General features: G+C 39.0%; 1 protein-coding gene and 1 pseudogene across 2 annotated transcripts in view; one reads left to right on the plus strand and one right to left on the minus strand.

Moving 5' to 3' along the window:
• Nucleotides 1–25,472, plus strand: part of LOC149234135 (uncharacterized) — a 350,486-nt pseudogene that overhangs the window by 305,085 nt on the left and 19,929 nt on the right. The window contains exons 11-12 of the transcript XR_016246072.1: nucleotides 17,257–17,383; nucleotides 17,571–17,751. The product of XR_016246072.1 is annotated as an uncharacterized LOC149234135 (transcript). The remainder of the gene's footprint in view (nucleotides 1–17,256; nucleotides 17,384–17,570; nucleotides 17,752–25,472) is intronic.
• LOC149234136 (uncharacterized) lies at nucleotides 1,746–10,312 on the minus strand. Its single transcript, XM_089460980.1, has 6 exons — nucleotides 10,262–10,312; nucleotides 10,000–10,119; nucleotides 4,250–5,129; nucleotides 3,994–4,135; nucleotides 3,696–3,869; nucleotides 1,746–2,214 (listed from the first exon to the last, which is right to left on the minus strand). Exons 1-6 carry the CDS (start codon nucleotides 10,310–10,312, stop codon nucleotides 1,746–1,748), a joined length of 1,836 nt encoding a protein of 611 aa, XP_089317106.1.

The raw sequence follows: 25,472 nt of genomic DNA on the forward strand, positions 1-25,472 counted from the left end.
GATAGATTGGAGGAATGGGACAGGTATACAAGGGATCTCCTCAACTCCTCAGTCAGGCTATCTGATTCCCCGGATGAGCTAAAATGGGTTTTCGCTCAGAATGGCTTTTATTCTCCAAAGGCGGGTTACAAATGGATGATGTCTCAAAATGGTTGGGAGAATCCGGATTGGTGGGCTAAATCGTTATGGAAGTTAAAAGGACCAGCTAAATCAAAATTGTTCTTCTGGTGTGTCCTACTCCAGAAAGTTCCTACGTGGGATTTCCTTCAAAGAAGAGGTAGGATTGGTCCTGGCAGATGCCCCCTATGTAAAGACAGTGCCGAAATAGTTCAGCATCTGTTTCTTCTTTGCCCTTTTAATTCCAGCCTTTGGGCCGAAATGCTAAGCATGTTAAATGTCCCTTATAGATGGGAAGGGCAGGGGCTCTTAGATGCCTGGCAGAGATGGTGGAACGATTCCTCAAACGAAAGAGAAAGAACCATTCCGTTACTCATCACATGGGGGACTTGGCTAGCTAGAAATCAAGTTATTTTCAAGGATTCTGTCTTCCCTATTGGAAGACTTGCCGCAGAGGGCGCAGCCATTTATGAAAGTATTCCTATTCCTCAAGCTCTTTCTAATTCCAGAGCTGTTTGTCAAGAACTCATTAGATACTCTATGCCGTGGGCTTATTTTGATGGGGCCTCGGATATTAATGGGCGTTGCGGGGCAGGCTTGATCATCCACTTTTCAAAGGAGAAGGTTGTTAAAGCTTCAATAGGTCTGGGACAAGGCTCCAATAATTTTGCTGAATTGAAAGCCTTACATCTCCTTCTCAGCTGGCTTATTCTTAGAAATGTGAGAGAAGCTCAGATCTTCGGGGACTCCATGAATGTTGTGAAGTGGTTTAATGGGGCTCAGCGCTGCAACAATCTCACTCTGTTTACTCTGTTTAGAGAAGTTTCTCGCCTCAGGAGTCATTTCATGGAGATCTCTCTTAGTCACATCTTCCGGGAAAGGAACTTCGACGCGGACCGTCTTTCCAAAGCAGGAGTTGAGCTTGAGATGGGGTCGTGGTCTGTCTCGGAGGTTGAAAATGGGGTGGTTCGATCAGTCGAACAACCCATTTTTGTTTAATTTATCTTCTCAGGTCTTCAGTCCTTGTAAATAATCTGTTTGGTTCTGCTCTTTTCCTTGTTTTTCTTCTTTCTGTAATTTTCCTGCCAGTTTCTTGGGCTGTTTTCCCAAATTGTGGAAGCCCGGGAAGCTGTTCGCCTTCTTTTTCTCTATAGTGCGCGAATCCCTCAAGTGTTTACTGTGGATTCCCGTGGTCTTTCTTTATGATCGTGATGCGCTTGTTTCCTGCGTGATTACGCTTCCTGGGAAGTGTGGTTTCCTGGAGGAGGATTCCTTCATGCGGTGGCTTGCTAAGTTTAACAGTGAGCTGGCTAGGCAGTCGGCTGAGACTTTCCCCGCTTAGCTGGTGGTTACAGTCTCTGCGTTTTGCTTACATTTCATATGTAATCCCTTTTTTAATATAAGAGGTTGGTCTTTTTTCTGTGGAAGAAAAAAAAAAAAAAAAAAAACCAACAACAACAAGATTGCCTTCCTCTTTAAAAAGCTTTGTCCTCAAAGCTTATTGCTGACAAGGCATCTTTTGGAATTCTTTGATCTGTCATCTTCGTTGATACAAGATGATAAGATCCTTGGAGTGACAATTAAAATTGTCAAACTGAGAAAGGATCTGACCATCCTAAATCAATATTTTATGGAATCTTTCGATCACTGGGAACTTGTGATGAATTGTTATCACTAGACTGAATTGTGCACACTTCAATGTTCTTCGAAACATAAGTTTGTTGTTTAGGTTCTGAATGATATAGATTCATAGATTGATTGAGGTGTCTATTCTTGTGATTCAGATGTAGATAAGGAGTTCTCGTTGTTTGACCTTCCTTTAACATGTGTGTCGTAATTTCCTTATTTACTTTATGCACTAATGTAGTTGAGTTGGTTATAGAATCTTCACTTGAAATCTTTGATGTTTGAACTGCATCCTCTGAGTACGTCCTCACTTCAGTTGGATTTGGATTTGTCTGAACTGTGAGATTAATGGGATTTATGTTTGTTCCTTTTTCTTCGACTTGGACTGTTACATCTAAGGACGTCGATACTTCATTCTTGAGTAGTTCTTCTAACTTGTTTTTTAATGATTCCTTATCATCCTTAAGTTTCCTAATTTGAGTGCGCAGACTTTGATTATGGTTTTTGAGACGTAAGAGTTCTTTGGTTTCTGATTCATCAACCTTATTTTCAATGTTTTGACGTTTAAGCTTCTCATCTTTTAGATCTTTGATTTGTTCTAATAACCTCTGATTTAGGTCTTTGAAGTGCAAATTTTCTTCGTCCTTCTTTGATAGATTCTCGTTGAATTTCTTCTCGACACATTGCTTCTCTTCTTCTAATTTTTTTTCTTTCCTTGGAATTCTTGACCTTTGCACGTAATTTTTGGCTATGGTCCTTTAGACGAAAAAATTCCTCATCATTTTCTGTTAATTGTTGTTCCAGTTTTGCAAATTTTTCCTCTCGTTCTATCATTTGCATCAGTTCATCATCTTGATATTCCTCCGCATTAAATAATTTTCCATATGTTCGACAACATAATTCACAATTTTTATGAATCCAAAGATACTTAATGTATGTTTTACAAAAAAGACATTTAGTCCAGAATAATGATTGTTGTGTGGAACTCACCTTCTATTCTTTTCTTGAATTCCCTTCTCAAATTACTTTTATGATAATTTTTCTTTTTTTTTTTTTAAATTACCTTGACTCTACTTTTTAAAAAAAACTTACCTTATATGTAATATTACTTTTTATATGTTGGCCCTTTTATATTGTTTATGAGCCCTAATCAAATCCTTCACCTTATATTTTTCTAATATACAAGTATTGATAATTCCTTTGCTTCCAATAATACTTTACTTTTTATCAATGTTGCACACATCGCGATCGGGATTTAATCGGCGCCGGGAAAAAATCGGAAAAATCGTTAAAATCGGGAAAAAATCGGGAAAAAATCGGAAAAAATCGTTTGGCACAAAAATATTCATTTTTTTTCATTTTTTTTCAATTTTTTTAATATCTAAACCATCTACAACATAAAATAAATACATTGACACATAAATATGATAAAAAAACTAATATATAAGATGTTCAATATCATTTCTAGCGCTAAAATCACACATAACATTGAATCATGTCCTGAATAGTAAGTCCTGAGTCCCAAGTCCAACTCAGCCTCAAAATATCAACAAAAAATATGATAATGTATCTCATCATGTCATAATGTCATATACAATAAAATGAAAGTCTAATCCTATTGATTTCCTCTGCCCCTCTTGCGAGAATATGGCACAGCTTTCTCTTTCCCTCTAGATGTAGAAGCTGGTGCCTGTGGTGGTGGAAATGGCAGTGGAGTCTGACGTGCTCTAGAAGCTGAAGAACTAGTAGTAGCAGCTACAAGAGGCTGAGGTGGACGGAGACCACGTCCTCTACTGGTGGTAGTGGTAGCCCGGGTAGCCCGGGTAGGCGGTGTCACCTCCTCCTCCTGCTCCTCCAACTCCTCCTCCTCCTGCTCCTGCTCCTGCTCCTGCTCCTGCTCCTCCTCCTCCTCCTCCTCCTCCCCCTCCTCCTCCCCCTCATCCTGCACTAACCAATCCTCGGTGGGATCCATGAGAGGCCTCTCGGTCTCAACCCTCCATTCAGCAGTGGTGTCAATCCCATCCAATGAGATGGCTTCCGTATCAGGTGTCTTCTCTAGTTGTTTCACCCACAATCGAAGATTGTAGTAGACATAGACCATGTCATTAAGTCTATGGGACTCCAACCTGTACAAAGTTCATGAAATAATAAATTAATAATTAATATTATAAAAAAAATATTGTTTAAAACTTTAATGAATTCAAAAATTTATTTGGAAATTTGCAATATTTTAAATGTTTAAGTGTTAACCTATTGCGCTTCTTGTTGTGTATTTTTTCAAATACACTCCAATTGCGCTCACATCCCGAGGAGCTGCATGTTTGGCTGAGGATGCGCACGGCAAGATTTTGCAAAAGGGGTACTCTGCCACCATACATCTTCCACCATGCGTCTACAACAAAATTACAAAGAAAATTTTAAATAAACATAAGAAAAAAATGGAATTTGAAGAAACAATGAAATTTGAAACAAAGTTACAAAGTACATACTACAAACTAAAAAATACCTGGGATTTTAACCGTCCTATCATTGATAGCCATCTCAAAGCCAAATGTGCCACCTGACAACTTATATTGCTCAATTTGTCTAGAGACCTCCATACGTTCTTCTGGAGTTTTCACCATCTTCTGGACACAGGTTAATAATCCTTCCACGACCTCAACATCAAAATTAAACCCACATGCATAAGAAAATGCAGGGTTCAGGAAAAGGCCAGCAGCATGAATGGGACGATGGAGTGTGTTGTTCCATCGCTCATCAATGACCTTCCATAGAAGGAGTTGTCTCTGGAACCCATCATCTCCCTTGTCATCATAGTAGGACCGAATGGCTTCTTTGGCCCTATCCATGGCTTCATACAAATAGCCCATTGCGGGCTTCTCACCATCTACCAACCGAAGAACCTTTACCAAAGGTTCTGTGACAGCGCACACCTCCTGCACTCCCGCCCAGAAGTCTTCTTGGTATGAAACAAGTCTGCAGACGGCCTCTCCTTCTGGTTTGCGGCTCATTGGCGAAGAACGCCACTCCTCTGAAACAAACATTCTCTTCAAATCCCACATAGAATTCAAGAGGGATTGAAGAGATATGAAACTCGTCGCAAACCGTGTAATGGCGGGGCGCACCAACTCTTTGTTGTTGGTGCATTTTCTCATCAAGCTAAGCACAGATGTGTGATTGTAAATAAATTTTGTGATGGTTTTTGATGAGTCAACAGCCTCTTTGACAAAGGGAATTTTCCCTATGTCCTCTAACATCAAATCAATACAATGGGCAGCACAAGGTGTCCAAAATAAAGTAGGATGCCTGTCCATAAGCAATCTACCAGCAGCAACATAATTTGCAGCGTTGTCCGTTATGACTTGGACAACATTTTCTGCACCCACCTCCAAAATAAACACATCCAGCAAATCACATAAATTTTTTGCATCTTTGATTTGATGAGTTGCATCAACAGATTTGATAAACATAGTCCCCAAGGGACAACTAACCAAGAAGTTTATAAGGGTTCTCCCCTTTTGGTCAGTCCAACCATCTGACATAACAGTGCATCCTGTTTGTGCCCATGATGCCCTAAAATCCTCCAATCTTTGGGTGCAGTCACGCTTTTCATCTTGAAGAAGCCGGCCTCTGAAATCATGAAGAGAAGGGAGTTTGTACCCCGGGCCAACACTGGCAACAGCATCAAGAGTAGGTTGGAAAAATGGATTATTCCTTATAATGCTGAAAGGAATATCACTCCAGAGGAGAAATTTTGTCATCAACTTGTTAGCTTTTTCTTTTTCAGTTCTTTTCATCATTGAACCGATAGTTGGTTGTGAACCAGGTGTGGTTCGAGGAACAAAATATGATGATGCAGCAAACGGATTGACTGACGCTGCAGTAGAACCTGTGCCACTTGGCCCACTTCCTTCAACTGACCTTCTTAGTTGCCTTTTGAGTTCTTCTTTGGCGTCTCTAGTGTGCTCTAATTCTCCCAATGCTCTCATGGCTTTTTGGATAATTTCAGCATTTGTCTTTAGACAGGGCCCCACATCACGTCCAGGGATTTGTGCAAGGTGGAACTTCAACCTGTACACCCCCCCGAATATTTCCTTTCCACACAACTTGCAAATCAAGTTTTGTCTATCATTCGGAGTTTTAGGGTCACCATATTCCCAGAAAGGATCCAATTTCCTTGGCATGTTTGTTTTTGAATTTTGAATTTGCAAACCTATGGAAAAATAAGGATTAGGAAATAGGAATTTAGGATTACATAAATGATAATAGTAAATAGTAAATACAAATTACAATTTAGCATTTGCAAAATTACAAGCTAATTATTTCCAAAATCCCAATTTGAATTTCTAAACCCAAAAAACAATGAAAAATCAAAAAAAATAAACAATGTTTAAAGAAAATGAGAAAATAAAAATCAAAAATTGGTTCTCATAGTCATAACAAATAACCCATCCCAAATCAATGAAAAATTTCTAAAAATTCTTTAAAAACAATGAAAAACAAAGTTTTTAGAGAACCAAAACAAAAAAAAATTAATCTACATACCTGGTTTATGGACAAATTCGCGATCTTGGCTTGGATTCCTCCTAAAATCGGCTCCCACAAGCGACGGCAACCCTCTCCCTCCCTTCTTCTCCTTCTCCTCCTTCTCCTCCGCGGCGGACTGCTGAATGAATAAACAAAAAATCGATTTTACATATAAAACCCCCGCTGCCCGCGCCTCCCGCGATTTTTTCCTTAAAAATCGCGATTTTTTCGAAAAAATCGCGATTTTTTAAAAAATCGCGATTTTTTCGATAAAAATCGTTAAAAAAAATTTCCGCCGATTTTTTGGATAAAAATCGCGATTTGAATCGGCATTTTGAAAAAATCGCGATTTTCCGATTTTATCGCGATTAAATCGCGATGTGTGCAACACTGCTTTTTATAACCTTGATGGCACCATTTATGAAATACCTTTTTATAATTTCTTTCAAGGAACCTTAATTACCCTTTTTTCATTTTACAACATATAACATTTGTCTTATGTTTATCCCATATTATGTTATTCCAAAAATATAATCTCTCATATATGAATGGGTTAACCTTCAAAACATTGAATTTTAGGATTAAAAATTAATGTGGTTTGATGAACCGATTTTTTTTTTGTTTTTAATAATTGCAATTGTACGAATGTGTGACCATACAGGACACGACACAAATGTCGAAGTGTATGTAGCATTTGACAAGCCGATTCGATTCAGAAAATGGATAACTGCAGGGGTCGAGACGTAGCATCTATCGAACAGGGATGTTGGTCTACGAAAAATCGGTAAGCGAAGCGCTGGTTGCGACTGTAATTTTAGGGCGACTGCAACGGTGGCTGTTATGGGTTGTGTGATGTTGTGGCCGACGACGGGGTTGCAGATTGTATTGCCTGGCGATGGTGGTTCATCGACAATGGTGGTAAGAGCAGGTAGGCGGAGGAGGCAGTTGGAACAGCGGCGACATCAGTGCTATGTCAGGGCAATCGTGATGTTTCAGAGGCGGCGTCAGTGTTGTGTCAGGGCAGTGCACGACTGTTGTAACTTGGTTTTTATTTTTTTGTATATGTTTTTATATTTTGTTTTTATTATATAATTTTTATTTTTTTTAATATATATAATTTTTTTTTAATTTTTGATTTTTTCTTAAATATTTTTTATTCTCTTTTCTTTTTATGTTTCCGATTTTTTATTTTTTTCCAATATATATTGACTTTTTTTGTACTTTTTTTCTATTGACTTTTTTTTGTACTTTTTTTCTTTTTAAATTACAAGTGGCCAAGGGCCTAACGATAAAAATGGAAAATCTCCAACGTATGTAGTGAAATGCTTCAATTGTGATGGAAACAACGTTGACGAAGATTTGATGGCCAAAAGACGGATCAGAGTGGCCTTGTGCAGCAATTGAGCATCCAGAGGATTGAACAACTCTGATACCAATGTTACGAACAAAGTTCGTATATGCAGCAATAATCTTTAGAATACTTTGAAAACAAGAGCATACATTGTAGGACAAGTAATTGTATATTGAATACTATATAAAAGAATTGATGAGATATGAGATGATGATTACAATTGAGTGTGAAGGCTTGTTTATATACCTAGGAACTGCTTCACAAAAGGTCATGTCTTTAGACCAGTGTTGCACGAAGCGCGGCCCCCCCCCCCCGGATCGAAGCTCCGAAGCGCGCCCCGTATGGAAGCGCCTAGGAAGCGCCGTGTTGACCACTCCCGGTCAACTACCCATGCAGTACCCCCCCTTTTCTTTGCAAAAAGGGGCAGCACCTGATCAGCATGTCCGTGCCATCCTGCCATCATCAACAACTTGATCATTTTGATTGTAAACCCAGTCTGCATGTATTAATTGTAAATAATCTTAGCAGATGCGAGTCGTGTATGTAAGATAGCCTAGGTGGACTTAACTTTCTAATGGTAATCTATGTCCCGGAAGGTTTTTCGTCTCACCGATCCACGGATCGGCAGAGTTTTCCTTCAAACCTGACCCCAAAGCCGGGATGCATTTTTTCATTAGAACTTTAGGAGAATCCTAGTGTGTTAATCTGCTAGATTATAGTTGTGTCGCAGAAACTGGGTGTTTTGTGAGGGTCTGTATTAAGTGGGTTCATCCCTCTGAGATGTAAATTGTAAAAAGTCATCATGAAATGTGTCTTGAGGGTTGAGAAATGTTTTAAATCCCCTCGTGAGTCCTAAGTCCTAGGTCCTAGGTGATGTTTCTGAAGGCTTAGTTCGATGATCCATTTAATAAAATAAAATAATAATAAAAAAAAAAAAAAAAAATAAATTAAAAAAATTAAAAAAATAATAAAAAATCATAAAATAGAGCAAAAACCCTAACTAATAAAATAATAATATTTTAAGTTAATAAATCGACGGATGAGATCAAGAGATGTCTTGATCCTCATCAACGGTCGAGATCATTTCAGCATGGATCACTCGAACTAGCCGTTGGGATCATTTCCTTTAAGTAGGGTCTTAGGGAGTCATTTGAGCTCATCTGATCTGTGAGTCTGTACTGAAAAAGCTCTCTTGTAATCTGATTTTCTGGTTAATAAAAAAGACTTTGGGGTCCAAATCTGGCCGGTGTTACTCTCTGGAATTGCTGTGAGATCTTTAATTTTCTGCATATTTCAGTGTTCAGCCATTAATCATAGCTTGTTTTTAGAGTATTGTGAGCACAGGTATCTTGTTCACTTGCTAGGGTTTGAGTGTTGCTAGGGTTTCTGAAATAATGGCAGGTATCTCCATTATTTCCTGAGATCTAGCAGCATTCTCTCTCTCTTTGCTGATGGTTGCTTGAGATGTGCAGGAAAACTCTTTAGGTGAAGGATATTTGTGGGCGTTTGGGGAAGTTCTGGGCTGAACCAGCCAACTCCCACAGGCTTTTCTGTGCAGAGCCCAGCTGATTGTGCCCTGGGTTAATCTTTTAAATTTTATTTCGTGTTTTACATTGAGAGATTTTCTTTATGTTCACAGTAAAGTTCAAATTTCTGATATATTGAAAATATTACTGCAATTATTGTTAAATTTGGCTGTCCAGAGCTGTAAATTTTTGTGATTCTAGGTTAATTGTGAAGGGTTTTACTTTTAGGTTTTGCATATTATCTGCCGGGTTTTGTTTTTCCTCTTGCAGATACAATGTTGGCAGGAAAGTTAAATTGTTATTGGGATCATAAGCTTTCTACCAGTTTTCTGTAGCTTCAACATTCTGTGCACTGATAAATCAAATTTTCAGGCTCTCGGTTCCAGATCAGTAGATTCTAGTGGCAAAAGACAAGCCTAAAAACACGTTGCCATCAAGGATATCTGGTGACTGACCCTGCAGAACAAGAAGTGTCGTGTGAAGCAATAGCATAAAACTGCCATTCGAAAAATCTGCCCGGTGGCTTCAGGGGTTTTGCGTGTCTGCTGTATTAATCAATTTATTCCTCTCTGTGGCGGCTTTCCAAAAACAAGGTGCCCATACCAGTTATACAAAAAACAAATTTCGATTTAGTGGCTGCCGTGAGGAAAGTTTCGTGGCCCTTCAAACAAAAATTCGAAGTCTTTACCCGCCGTCTGCAAATCTTCAAACAATTCACGCGGGCCGAGTGACTCACGGATTTTGCATGAGGAGATTCCTGAAAGTCCGTTTTTCTCCATCGAGTGCCAGGTAGAGCTCAGTCGAAATTGCCCATCAGAAATGCTCAGGTGAGCTTTAAACCGATGCACATACTTGTCTGCCGCCGTCAAACTCCGTGGGTTGGCATCTGAGGAATGCAGAAGTCGTTGAAGCTTTACGTGAATGCTGGTAACTGCAAATTCGTAAATGATTTCCAATCGCCGTCAAAATAACCTGCAAAAAAAAAAATTCATTTCCGCTGCCAAATCGTGGAAACCAGGTATCCATTCTGCTACGTCCGCAGGTAATCTCCAATCATTCGGTATCAAGTAAATCGATTCTCAAATCTCTGCGTCTGTGCCCTCATTTGAATTACTTCTGAAGCGATTCCGTCATAGCATTCAACTGTTACGGCTAGGGTTTCCATGTTACATCTCGCGGCATTTTTGTTTTGATGCGTTTCACGTATTTAGACGTAGGTTTTTTTTTTTGTTTAAAGTTTTGTTTTTAATAAAAATCAAAAAAAAAAAATGTATATATATGCATCCGTGACCATAGTTTAGAGTTAGTTCTTTTTTGTAGATTGTAATTTAGATTTTAATTTATTTATTTATTTTTTTTAATTTAGTTTAGTTTTTTTTGCATAGTTACGATTTTAGATTTTGGTTTATTTTCTTTAGATTTTAGATTTAGATTTAAAATTTTTTATAGTTTTGTTTTAAAGTTTTAATTTTAGTTTTTAATTTGAATTAACGTAGATGTAACTTAGATTTTAATTTAATTTTTTTTAGTTTAGGTTTTATCTTATTTGGCTTTTAATTTAGTTTTTGTTTTTATGAAAAGTAAAAAATAAAAAGATTTATTTAGATTTAGTTTATTTTTTTAAAATAGTTTAGTTTTAGACTAATTTTTAGATTTCATTTTTTAAAATTTTGTTTTAAAAAAAAAAAAATATATATATAAATAAATTTCGAAAAATTTTGTAAAATTTTTTCTTTGTCAGATCCAGTTATTTTTCGGGAATTATTATCTTTCACGCTGAGATCTGAATTTTCAAGTCGAGATGCGAAGTTGATATCTGGTTAATGGTTTATGATTCGTGGTGGTTTAAAGCATTCATCTTTTTAAATTTTCAATTGCTGGATATCATTTTTGTCATTCTAAGAGCATTGTGATTTAGCTGATTCTAGCTGATGATAGATGATCGCTGTTCATGGTCCATGTTTTTATATCATTTAACAAGTAATCGTCTTATCCGCAATCTCTTAAGGCACTGGTCTGCTCAATTAATTAAATTTTTTTAGTGCTTATCTTAATCGTGTCTCGTGTCTCCCAACCAACTGGTCGACAGTTGGCCTCATCATCTCACAGGGACTACCCCCCTTAGCCGCGGGAGACAGGCTTAAACGGAGGGATCGGGGATCAGAGTGACAGCCCCCGGTCTGAGCGTTGTCGTGTCAATCCGCGCGACAACACGCCGTACGAAGCGCGCTTCGGATCCATGGAAGCGGCGCTTCAGCATTTTAAAACGCTTCCTGGAATTTCCGAAGCGCCGGCCGGAAGCGCCGCTTCCATGGCTCCGAAGCGCGCTTCGTACGGCGCTTCGGGCCTCCGAAGCGCGGCGATTCGGAGCAGGAAGCGGCCGCTTCGCGCACGCTTCTGTACGCTTCGGCGGAAAGGGGCGCGCCCAAGGGAAAAAAAACAGTCTTTTTTTAATTTTTTTTTTAAGTGATGTTCACTCAACATTAAGGGGGTGGGTTAGGGTGAGGTTAGAGTGAGGTTAAGGTGAGGAATGAAAAGAATAAAGCCCCCATTCATTCCTCATTTTCTCACTTTGAGTTTATGAGAGTTGGAGAAGAGAAGAGAGGAGAGGAGAAGAGAAGAGAGGAAAGTAGAGGAGAAGAGAGGAGAGCTTGGAGGAGTGAAGAAGGAGGAGCTAGGAGAAGGAGGAGGAGCTTGGAGGACTTCATCTACAAGAGCTAAAGAGGTAAGTTCAAACCCCAAACTCCCTTGTTTTTTTGACAATTTTTTTGTATTTTTCTCCTCCCTCTCCTACTCTTTCCCATTGTTTCTACTTGCTCCTTTATTTACAGGTTGCCGTTGTCCACCACCTATATCCATATTCCAAGATGGTGTTCTTTTGGCTTCTATGTATCATTCCACTCTTGGTTTTAATGATGGCAAAGGTGAGGAATAGAAGGGAAGAAACAGAAGAGGACATTGGTGATGGTCCTAATAGGAGTGACCCAATGTATGATGAGGAGGAAGGGTTTGAAGAGGAAGGGGATGAACTTGAAGGGGACACTGAAACACAAGATGGGAAAGCTACATCAACACCCTTGTGGAACTATGTGACCAAACTTGATGGGGGAAAGGGTGGTGGATCTTACAAATTTGTGTGCCCTCATGGTTGTCATGGAGGAAAACCATATTGTGGTTCATATACCCGTCTGAGGAGGCATCTTTGTGGGGTGCTGGACAGTGATGAAAAAAAGGGTTCTGTGGGGGTACAAATTTGCCCAAACATTTCAACTGAAGAAAAAAGAAAATACATCCAAATAGAGATGGCTGCACAACAAAAAAACAAGAAACAAAAAACTCATTCTGAATCAAGTGCAACCTCTAAATTTGGTAGTTGCTCATCTCCTCATGGTACTTCTGCAAGCTCTGGAGGTAGAAGAACAATAGGGGATTTCCTTAATGTTGCTGGGAGGGATGATGTGGATGGAAAGATAGTCTGTTTTCTTTGTGCTTGCGGTGTACCATTCAATGTGCTTCGCTCTCCCTATTGGCATGAAATGGTAAAGGCCATCAATGAAGCCCCAAAAGGATACAAGGCCCCCAACTATGAGAAAGCTAGAACAATGTTATTAGAAAGAGAAAAAGCTAAGGTTCAAAGAGCTTTGACACGTTTTACAAATGAGTGGGTAGATTCTGGGGTATCCATTGTATCAGATGGGTGGACAAATATTAGAAACCAACATTTGATAAATGTTCTTGGTGTTTCTTCTAGTGGTGCAGTATTTATTGCATGTCATGACTCCTCCTCCATCACTGCATCTGCACAAAACATTGCAGATCTCCTATTGAAATCAATCAAAGATGTTGGTCCGAATAATGTGGTTCAAGTGATCACAGATAATGCAGCAAATTGTAAGGCAGCAGGAAAAATTATTGAGCGTACTCATCCACACATCTTTTGGTCTGGGTGCCTGGTTCACACATTGAACCTTTTGATGCATGATATTGTGAAACACAAAGAATGTGGGTGGATTGCTGAGGTTTACAGGAGAGGGAAGCAGCTCATTAAATTCATCACAGGGCATACAAGGGTAAACTACTTCTATGGCACTTACTCCAAGTTGCAATTGCTTAAAATTGCAAAGACAAGATTTGCTAGTTATTACCTCACCTTTAGGCGGCTAGTGAAGGTGAGACAAGCTTTAACTAATCTGGTGTGTGCTGAAACATGGGATGAAATTAACACTGACATAGATGGTGCTAATGCAGTCAAGGACACTGTTCTTGACAGTTACTTTTGGGGACAGGTTAAATATGTTTTGCAATTCACCAAACCAATTTATTACATGATCAAGTTTGCAGATTCAGATCGACCAGTAATTGGGGAGGTGTATGAGCAAATGGATAGCATGTTGGGGCAGATTAAAGACATTGTTGAGCCTAGAGATATCACCTTGTACAATTATATTCGTGTAGAGGTGGAAAACCGATGGGAAATGCTAAATGTTCCATTGCATGCATTAGCATATGTTTTGACACCTAAATACTATCATCCATCATGGCTTTCAACACCAGCACCTGGGGGGGGAAGTAGGAGAAAACCACACCAAGATCAAGAGGTTCACAAAAAATATATGGCTGCATTGAGTAAATTAATCCCTGATGAGGAGGAGGCTGCATTGGTACGGAGACAGGCGAGCAACTATACGCTCAACACTGGTCCATTTGGGAGCATGCATGCAATTAAAGATCGAGAGACTTTTTCTGCTCTTGAGTGGTGGAACATGCATGGAGGGGGGTACTCCACTTCTACAGAGTTTGGCATCGCGGGTGCTATCACAGGTGGTAAACACTTCTTTTGCAGAGAGGTGTTGGAGCGCTTATTCTTTCATCCACAGTGTTAAAAGGAACAGGTTGAATTTAGACCGGGCAGAGAGCTTGGTTTATGTTCATTACAACTTGCGATTGTTGTCCCATTACTGTGAAGATGCAAAGTCTAATAAAGACTTGTTGATTTGGGACAAGAATCCAGAGGAGCCCAATTTGGAGGATGGAGTGTTGCGACTAGAGCAATTAGAGGATGCTCTTATCCAGGTATGTCCATTGTGATATGAATTTTCCAATTTTCCCTTATAAAGCATTTCTCTAATTCATGTTTTTAATTTTTTTGTTAACTAGTGTTTTTTTTTTTGCATGAATTTTTTGAGCGATTCTAGGATGATGATGACCGTGTTGATATGGCACCACCCCCACCCCCATCTGGTCCCTTGGTTCCTAGGTTCCATGGTTCAACACCAACAGCAGGGGGTTCTTCTTCATCAGTTTCAGTGCCACGACTTCCACAGGCACCATCTTCTTCATTGCCACCACGTGGAGGCCCGCCACCACGTTCTATTCGTGGTGGAAGGAGGAGAGATTAGTAGATATATTCACAATCTACTACTTTTTGTCATAGATTACTCATTAGACTTGTAGACTTGTGAATTTGAATTTTGAACCTTTTTGGCTTGGCAGTGACCAAGTGACATATTTTGTAAACATTATTATTTGAATTTTGGACATGACAAATGTTGACAGTTGCTCACTTGCTAGATAAATCATAATATGCTCTATGTTTTATGTTTTATAATATGCTTAAATGTTTTATGTTTTATAATATGCTTAAAAATTTGATGTATGTTTGTAATAGCTAGAATATAGATGATTGTTGTACATACTAGTAACTACAATGGAATCATGGATGCCATATCTATCTTGATTTATGCAAAAATATGCATGTTTTCATGTCTTCTACAATTAATTTGGTATTTGGGATGTTTGTTTTGAGTATAAATGCAAAAAATATAAAATATATATATATATATATAGCAGACGCTTCCGCGGACGCTTCGCTTCCTAGATTTTTGGAAAATGACGCTTCGGCGTCCCCGCTTCCAAAAAACGCTTCTGCTTCGCTCCCGCTTCGTGCAACATTGCTTTAGACACATGCCCATTCACTACTAGTTAATAATATTCATTATTATTATTATTTATATTATTTGTATATATCTTATTCATAACATATAAATCAATTTATACTATCTTGCTTAAAGATTAAGGTAGTGGATCAAAGTCCCTCCTCCCCTACCACCTTATTTCACCCTTGTTAAGCTTGACCCAAAGTTTGCCACTGAGTCAACCTTAATGTTATTGCTTCTTAGAACATGGAAACATTGTTTCTTTGGGATAGCTCGATACAACTAAAAATTCGTTTAAAATTTTGTTTCAATTTTAAGTTTGGAGGGAAGGTCCCTGAGAACAGATGATAAAATATGTTTTCGGAGTCTCCAATGACAGTCACCTCTTGGATTCTAAGGTTTAGACTTTGTTTTAGTCCTTGGTAGAGAGCATAGGCCTTTGCCACATTGATAGAGGCATTACTAAGACCCCAAGCATATTGGAATTCTTCTTGATTCTCAGGGTGAAAGATCACCATAGCCCTGCTCCTGCCACCCCTTCTTGCCTACAGAATCATAATCAAAACTTATTTACACAAATTAAGAAGTTAAAAAATGATAAGAAGTCACCAAAGTAAAAGCGAGAGCAACTTAACAGTAAGGAAACATTGATTGATAAAGAAACAATGATCGATCCAATTGAATTAGAAGATTCATTAGGTGTAAAAGTCCAAACATTGGAGAAAGCAACCAATACAGATCCAACAATCATCATCATCAGAAAGATGCAAAACCAGTTTAAGTAGTGATATCTTTGGATTATGAAGTACAAACAATAGATATAGAAAACCTATCAAATCCAAGTATCTTTACTAATAAATAGAAGGATCAACAGAATGGCACAAGTGTATGAAGAAGACAATACAAAAAGCAAATCAAGAAAACACTGCAAGCATGATAACAAAAGATCTTGTTACAAGAACACTTATCAATATCCTAAGCACAAGAGCCTATACATGAATCAATTTGTGTATCAACTTACTTGGAACAAATACAATATTCCAACTGCATTCCGAAGAATATTAATTCTGGTACATTTGGGTCTCAAAATAGAAGTCATCTTGAGTATCACAATACAAAAGGTTCATATCCAAGGATCCTATAGATGCGGAGTTCCATAGAGGATCAAATTAGGGTGGTTTGACCCTTGCACAATTTGATAATTCTACTCAATGCTATGAAGATCATATTATCTCATGCCTTCAACTTTAAGAATGGAGAATTATGATAAGGCATTGTGGGCCAAATTGAAGATGTAGCATTTTCCATAAAACGCTTTGAGGACAGCACACGTTTGAAGAGACAATGTAATAAAGATAAAATATGTAAATAGCATTAATAATAATAATAAAAGACATAACTTAACTAGGGGACATAACCATTCTCGAAAATAATGAATAAGTATAAGATAGCAATTGATAAATAATGAATGAGATATGAGATATAGATTGATACAATGCCATGTGATTGTATACACATTGACTAGTCACACTGGTCAATGGTCATGTCCGTCAAGTCATGTCTTTTAGTTTTATTATTGTTGTTGTTGTTGTTACTGCTACTATTATTTTGATATTTATTATATATGTTATGTTCATGACAATAAGATGTTGACTGAACATGACTATCAGTATCCTGTCTCCACATTCCCATAGCTGATCTTGATAGTTTCCCACATACATAGATGCAGAGATCCAAGAAGATGTTTATTGAGCATGACCATTGGCTTGGGACCGGTTGTATTTCCCTTTTTGCTATTTCTTATATTGCATTAATGAACTTTTTTTCATAATACCACTTGGTCCTCTGTTGTATCTATGTACTGTGGAAAACTATGAATATCATCTATGTGTATGTGGAGAAAAATGGACACTAGTTCAAATTTCAACGTTCTAACTTTTCCAGCTAAGGAAATGAAAAAAGATTGATGTTTCTCCAAGTTTTCACTAAAGGAATGCTGTCTTCTAGAAGCTTCTGTAAGCCTATTGGTTGACCTTAGAGTAGGAGTACCAAGAAGGCATCCATTAGTTTGTCATTTGTAAGTGAAGGAACTTAAAAATGTCTAGCGTTGTTGTTAATAATAATAAATTGAATAAAGACTAACTACATTTTTTTGGCCTGTATCAAATTGCAGGTTGCTCAAACCTTGGTGGAGGTGTTTGCAGAAATGATATTTGTCCATGGTCATGTGCATGGAGATCCACACCCTGGCAACATATTAGTTTTTCCACGTTCCAGTAAAAATCATAGCTTTGACCTAGGTATGTTGTATGTTAATCTTTTCTAATTAATTCCACAAGTTGATGCCAAATGTGTTATACACCTATATTTGGTTTTAACTTTGTGGGAATATTTTCTTCTAAGATGACACCTTGCTTTTAAGTTTTAACATTAAAATTACATGGTGAATTTCGTAAGTGAGTTCCATTTGTCACTTGTGATACACAGTTCTTTTAGATCATGGTATCTATAGGGAGTTGGATGAAAGATTCAGAGTGGACTTTTGCCAATTATGGAAAGCTCTGATTCTTTTGGATCAACATGAAATGCAACAGATGGGTGAGCGCCTTGGTGTTGGCAAGTATTACCAATATTTGCCTGTAATTTTTACAGGTCGTACTATTGATAGGTAATTATGTTTTTTGCAATTGTAAAACATTGCATGAATTCAAATAGCTTCAAATTTTCGGATGTTGTTTTCTTATTACATTGTTTTACTTCCTTTTTAGATCATAACATTATTCATGTAAAAAATACTTTTTAAAAGTTTCCCATCTAAAGTCAACCTTGTTGGACAAGTCGCTATTCGTGTTGAAGTAACTTATCATGTCAAGCTTCCTTTCTTTTAATACATAATAATTGCCATTCAAGAGCATAAATGTAGCTGACTTGTAAAGACATTTTGTCAATGAAGATAAGATAGGATTAATACCAAATGAGTCACGACAAAGTTGGTCAATGAGACTCAAAAGTAAATCTAGTGTGAATACGAAGTGGGAGTGCAAAAGCGAGTCTAAACTATACTAAACTTAGAGAAAGAGCTAACTAGCTAGCCATTTAAAACACAAGTGATGTAGATTTAAAACCAAAACAAAAACCATCTTGAGCATATAATGTAGATGTCAAGGCATGTTGGGCCTAGAAGCAGAATGAGAATAGGGAGAGGAAGAGGATGGCTCTTGATCCGAGTCATTAGTCACTATAAATAGACCAATGGACTACTTGATGATGTCATTTCTAGAATGCCTAGAACTATGGGGTCTTGGTTTGGTTATGAAATCCTATGGGGGAGCCTTGATTGATGAGGTTCATCCCCACAGTCACGGGGAAGATTCTCAAAATGGAAGAGCGGTTGCTTGGGCAGATGTAGGGAGTAGTACGCTACGTAAAGTGAGTCTGGTCCTATGACCTCCCATTGTTTTGTGGGATGGCTTGATGGGATTAACTAGATGCTAGTTGACTCGTCCAATAGGGGTGAAGTGGGGGTCAAGAAGAACTGTGGGAACTCATTGACCTAGTCACTGAAGTTATTTGGTTTTCAACATGCTACTTGTTACTACTGTTGAGAAGAAGTATGGGATCTCATCAATCTAGTCAATAAGGTGATTTGGTCCTCAACATGTTACTTGTTTCTACTAGTGGATTGAACTTGTTACTGCTGTCGAGAAGTGTTGAAAATTGGGAGCGAAGGGATGAATTTCTTGAATAAAATCTCATTTCTGACTATTCTAGAATGACTTTCTAAAAGTAGAAAGTCGTGTCTATCTTTGCAACCATGAATTTCCAAAATTAGCAAGTCACCTTGTTTCAATTGGTAATCATATACATATTATGGAAAATCTCTCAACTTATCCTTAATCAATCTCAATTGTTTAATTTTTAATTTAATCATCAATAGATCTATATATATATATATATATATATTATTATTATTAAAATGAAATTCTATGTCACCCTCTCCTACTTGGCACTCAATCATGCCACTTCACATCTCTCTCTCCTTGACGGCAAATCAAACTCTCTCATTCAATGATATGTTACTCTCTCTTCCTCTCTTTAATGATCTTACACACCTATTACACTCTCTTACACACTTTAATGACGCATCATAAAAAGATTCCTCTTACACCTCTTTAATGCATATGTTACATTTCTCCTTAATGGCTCGAATTCTAAAGCATGTGTACTCCCTCTTGATGGCATGAGTTACTAAAGCAAGCGTACCTCCTTTATGGCATAAGTTATAGTCCTATTTTGTCATATGTAACTCCTCCTCAAGGCATGGGAGTTGCTCCCTCATGAATTCGACCTCCTTGCTCTTCTTATATATTTGTGCTTCTCAACCTCTCTATAACTCTCTTATGCATTGTGAAAGGAGAGTACGAGTTTGAGAAAGAGAGTTTGAGAGACTAGAGAAGAATTGAGAGAGAGAGAGAGAGAGAGAGAAGGAGAAAGCCTTGAAGAGCAAGAGCAAATCTTGGTGAGCCAAAGTAAATTGGAGTTTGCATCAACTACTGCTATTAGAGATCTTCAGATTTGGGTGAACTTCTTCTTACTCTCATTGTATTATGTATCTCTGTTGAACAATTGATTTCTAATAGAAGAAGAATCTGGTTGGGGATCTTCAGATTTGGGTGAACTTCTTCTTACTCTCATTGTATTATGTATCTCTGTTGAACAATTGATTTCTAATAGAAGAAGAATCTGGTTAGGTTTTCCCCTTGTGGGTTTTTCCTTGGTCATTGGACCTAAGTTCTTTGTGTCTACTTGTGTTCTTGGCTGTCTTCTATTTTGCATATGGTTTATATGATGTATGTTCTATCTACAATTGCTTAATTAATATTGCGGAAGAAAGAAGTTTTGGAATAAGTAATTGTTGTACCATAGAACTTCAAAATTTCAACATGGTATCAGAGCTTTGGTGAAGACAAGCTCAAGTAGACAAGCTCCATTTCCAGCTCTCTTTTTGCTGGAATATCTCTCTTTTTGCTGGAATATCTCTTGTTGTCCGCTTCATTTCCAATTCTCTTTCTACTAGAATATCTCGTGTTGTCTGCTCCATTTCCAACTCTCTTTTGCTGGGATATCTCTTGTTGTCCGCTGCATTTCCAACTCTCTTTCTATTGAAATATATCTTTTTTTATGCTCCATTCGCAACTCTCTTTTTGTTGAAATATCTTTTGTTGTTCCCTCTACTTGTTGCACATTTTCTGTTGAAATTTCTCTTCCATTTTACTGTTGAAATATCTCATTTATAGTTGAAATATCTCTTGCCGTCCCTTTCTATTTTCTACTTGTGAAAAGTCTATCACTGCAACCTCTGATTTACTTTGCCTACCTATTTTCAATAAGTTATATATGAAATTCCTTCAATAAACATTAAAGTAAATTCTGCTGCAGATATCACACCATAATACAAAAACAAACACATGCACAAGAATCAACACATCGACACAGATATTTTGGACAATAGTCCCGGAAAAACCCAATGTGGGAAAACTGGTGCAGCAAGGGAGGATTTTATTATTCAACAATTCTTTAGTACAACCGGGTGCTAAACTGGCTTACCCAACAGAGAGAAAAAATTCTCCAGTACTTTTCCCAGTCCCAACGTCAGCCTGGCTGACCTCTGCGTAGCGCCCAGACACTCTGCGTCAGTCCTGGGCCTCTCTGCGTCACCCACGCAGGCCCTCTAGTCATTGCGCAGTCTCCTGCTACCTCAACGTCTACCTCTCCTGCCTCTGCACTAGTCTTTTGTTGCTGATCTTGACTCTCTACTCTGTACTTGCTACCTCCTCCTGCTCTCTAGAACACTAGTTCGAATTTCTTAGCTAACCGTGCTCCAGAAATTGAACTGACTGGTCTCCCTCAGTGTATTCTCCAACTGACTCTCAAGCCTCTTCTTATACTTTTCTCGTTGGTCCATCAACGGTCGAGATTAAGTCCCTAATCAATGGCTAAGATTAGATCTGGTTTGATCCATGACTTTTGGACCATTCTAACTCAGTTTTATATTAATTCACATTAATATTTTATTTTCCCTAAGTTTAGACTTAGGGACTCCATTAAAAATATTAATTATTTTAATATCTTCCAAACTGGTTAGATTCTGCCCAAACCATTTCTGGGTCTTGGAGATCTCATGTGCTTTAGCCTCTCCACCAATTTTCGTGGCTAGATCACATCCAATGCTACCCCAAATCAACACTCCCTCTTAGCGAGGACTTTGCTATAGTAATACTCCTCACTGAGTATCACCTTGATCATCCGGCATTGGTCCCTATGCTGATACTAAGCCTCTCTGCCCAACATCCTCTGCATTGTTGCATCCTGTACTGCCGCCCATGGCTCTGCTACTGCCACTGTTGTATCTATACAGCAGCTCCCTCTGCATCCGTGCTGCTACTGGTCCTTTTCTCCTAACACTGCATGCACATTGCAACTCCCTCTGCATCCATCCGTCTATCACTCCCATTTTTGCTACTGAAACGGGTTCTTTATCTTCCCCATCTATTCCCTGAAGTAATCAAACTTTGTCCTTCCAAGGGCCTTGGTGAGGATGTTTGCCACCTGATCTCCTGTAGGAGTGTAGCTCAACTGTATAGCTCCTCGTTGGACACAATTTTTGACAAAGTGACACCGAATATCAATATGCTTTGACCGATCATGAAGCACTAGATTCTCAGAGAGCTTGATGCAACTCTGATTATTGCACATGATCCTGGTCGCCTCCATTTTCCTTCTGAATAGGTTCACAAGTAGTTTTCTAAGCCATATGGCCTCACACGAAGCTGTGCTCTCCACCATATATTCTACGTCAGATGAGCTCAGAGCCACGGACTTTTGTTTCCTACTGCACCAGGAAGTCATACCTGATCCAATGTTGAAACAGTCCCCAGAGGTACTTTTTTGATCCATTGAACTTCCTGCCCAATCTGCATTAGTAAATCCACTCAATCTTATATCCTTACCCCTGGTGTACAAGAGTCCACAATCGACTGTTTCCTGTAAATACCTGAGAACGTGTTTGGCTGCTGCCCAGTGCACCCTTTTCAGTTCCGCCATGAACTGACTGAGGGTGTTGACAGCATAGCAAAAGTTTGGCCTGGTATTGACCAGATACATCAGGGACCCTATGAGCTGCCTGTATAGGGTGGGATCAACATCCTTGTCCTCTAATGCATCAATCTTCTTCCAGTTGGTGATCATTGGAGTAGCCATGGGTCTATAGTCCTCCATCCTGAATCTTTTCAAGATTTTTGTACCATACCTCCCTTGCTCAAGGAAGATCTCTCCCTTCTACTGCCAAACTTCCAACCCTAGGAAGTAATGCATTAGTCCCAAATCCTTCATATCGAATTCTGTGGCTAGATTCTTCTTGCACTCCCCAATGACCCTGGATGATCCTATCATAAAGAGATCATCCACATACAATACTAAGATTAGCGACTCATTCTCTATAACCAGATAGTAGAGATTCGGATTCGTGTCACTCTTGACAAATCCCATTTTCTGCAAGTAGCCATCGATTTGACCATACCATGCTCTAGGTGCTTGTTTCGGCTGATACAAGGCTTTCTTCAATTTGCATACATGAGACTTCTTCTCATGTGTCTCAAAGCACTCTGGTTGTTCAATGTATACCTCTTCTTCTATTACCCCGTTCAGAAAAGTTGTTTTGACATCCATCTGATGAGTGTCCCACCCCATTTGAGTTGCAAGAGATATTATGGTCCTAATAGATGTATACCTGGCTATCGAGGCGAAGGTCTCCTCATAGGCAATTCCTTCCTTTTGAGCATACCCCTTAGCCACAAACTTGGCCTTGTATTTCTTAACACTGTCGTCTGCAGCATATTTGATCTTGTAGATCCATATCGAACCTACTATTGATCTGTCTTGAGGCCTTGGCACTACCTCTTAGACATCGTTCAACATTATGGAGTTGTACTCCTCTACCATTGCATCTAGCCAAACTTGATGTTGAGCTGCATCCTGCAAACTGGCAGGCTCCCCATCCTGAGCTACTAATGCCTGATATTTATTTGGTCGTTTTCACTCCCTCTTATTGTTTCTTGGCGCATTAATGAAGTCCTCTGCATCTCACAGAATTTGACGAAGATCCCTGGTAGTTCTTCCTGTACCAGCAGGTGCCTCTGTTAGCTCCTCATCATGTGAATCTTCCTGATTTGAGGAAGAATTCTTTACTTCTGTTGGTTGAAGAGATTTAACCAACGACTCTTCGTTTCACTGCTCCTCGGAAGGCATCTCACGAGATTTTCTGAAAGCCCTGTCCTCCATGAACTTTACATCTCATCAAACCACTACCTTCCTACTCCCTAGAAGATAGATTCTGTATGCCTTAGCGTTCTCGCTATATCCCACTAGATATCCCTTTTCCGTAGTTTGATCCAGCTTTTTCCTCTTTTCCTTTGGTATGCAGCAATATGCTAAACTCCCAAATATCCTGAAATGACTAACTTCAGGCGTTTTCCCTGTGAAAACTTTCTTTGGAGTAATCTTGCCCAACGCCTGATGAGGAGTACTGTTCTGAACATAGACTGTTGTGTTGCATGCTTCTACCCATAGGAATTTTGGCATATCCTGATCATACATCATGGCCCTCGCTGCTTCTACAATAGTCCTGTTCTTCCTTTCCGCTACTCCCTTCTGCTCCGGATTGTACGGAGCTGTCCACTCTCTCCTAATGCCCTCCTTGGCACAAAAATCAATGAAGTCCTTATCGACATACTCTCCTCCATTATCTGAGCGCAAAACTTTTATTTTCTTCCCAGTCAGATTCTCCACTAGAGCCTTGAACTCTTTGAATTGACAAAAAACCTCGTCCTTGGTTTTCAGAAAATAAATCCAAGTTTTCCTTGAGTGGTCATCAATGAAGGTAAGGAAATACTCGGCACCACTAAGAGCTTTGGTGGACATAGGTCCGTAGATATCTGAGTGTATCAATCCAAGTACACTCTTGGCCCTGTGTTTACTCTTAGGAAATGCTGCCTTGGCATACTTTCCTAGAGCACATCCTCTGCATACATCATCCCATTCCGTACTAAGATCTGAAACTCTTGTTATAGTGCTCCTGAGAATTCTCAGAGCCCCATGTTGCAAATGTCCCATTCTTCTGTGCCATAGTTCGTTCAAGTCCTTGTCTCCATGACTGCTTATTAGTGCCATTGGTGATTCTAGTTGTGATCTGTACAACCTGTTACTTTTGATCGCGATCTGCAATTTCTTTTTCCACCTCAGGTGTTTGTTGTATACCTTCTCCTTGATGAAGTAGACGTCATAGCCCTTGCCTTGAAGTTGCGACATGGAAAGTAAGTTCATCCCCAATCCTGGTACATGCAGTACATTTGTAGCGCAGAACCGTTGTCCTGATTCTATTTGAAAAACTAAGGTACCCTTCCCTACTAGAGTACACTTTGCCTTATTCCCCATGGTGATCTGAAAGTTCATCTTCTCTTCTCGATACTTTGACAAAAATTCCCTGATTCCCGTCATATGCCAAGAGGCTCCACTGTCTATATACCATACTTCTGATGATGCAGAACTAGTCATACAAGCCACTTCTTCTTCCATTTTGGAAGCCAACATGGAGAAATCAAAATCTCTTGTGCAATTTTCTGGAAATCTGTGTGAATCCCCTGACATGGATGCCTTTGCATCATGGTCTTGACCCATAACTGATTTTCCCTTCTAGTCTCTGATTACTTGCTCTAATACCATGTGAAAATTATATCACTGCAACATTTGATTTACTTTGCCTACTTATTTTCAATAAGTTATTTATGAAATTCCTTCAATAAACATTAAAATAAATTATGTTGCAGATATCACACCATAATATAGAAACAAACACATGCACAAGAATCAACACATCGACACAGAGATTTTGGACAACAGTCCCCGGAAAAACTCAATGTGGGAAAATCGATGCAGCAAGGGAGGATTTTATTATTCAGCAATTCTTAAGTACAACCGGGTGCCAAACTGGCTTACCCAACAGAGAGAAAAAATTCTCTAGCACTTCTCCCAGTCCCAGCGTCAACCCGATTGACCTCTACGTAGCTCCCAGACACTCTGCATCAGCCCTTGCTTGTCTGCGTCAGCCCTGGGCCTCCCCGCATCACCCACACAACCCCTCTAGTGACTGTGCAGTCTCCTTTTGCCTCAGCGTCTACCTCTCCTGCCTCTGCGTTGGTCTTCTGTTGCTGACCTGACTCTTTGCTCCATACTTGCTGCATCCTACTGCTCTCCACACCACTAGTTCGAATTTCTCAGCTAACCTCGCTCCAGAAATCGAACTGACTGGTCTCCCTCAGTGTATTCTCCAAT

The sequence above is a fragment of the Pinus tabuliformis genome, chromosome 8 (genome assembly GCF_031772625.1).
Source record: "Pinus tabuliformis cultivar Carrire ecotype Pingquan chromosome 8, CPIR1, whole genome shotgun sequence".
In the NCBI taxonomy this organism is placed as follows: domain Eukaryota; kingdom Viridiplantae; phylum Streptophyta; class Pinopsida; order Pinales; family Pinaceae; genus Pinus; species Pinus tabuliformis.

Bases quoted from the DNA above. Each gene is read 5' to 3' on its own strand.
- LOC149234136 (XM_089460980.1), bottom strand. From the start codon at position 10,312: ATGGAAACCCTAGCCGTAACAGTTGAATGCTATGACGGAATCGCTTCA. The intron at 3,870-3,993 runs GTTAACACTTAA...AACTTTGTACAG, and splicing joins CACAACAAGAAGCGCAATAG to GTTGGAGTCCCATAGACTTA. The intron at 2,215-3,695 runs GTTAGTGCAGGA...CACTCAAATTAG, and splicing joins ATGGATCCCACCGAGGATTG to GAAACTTAAGGATGATAAGG.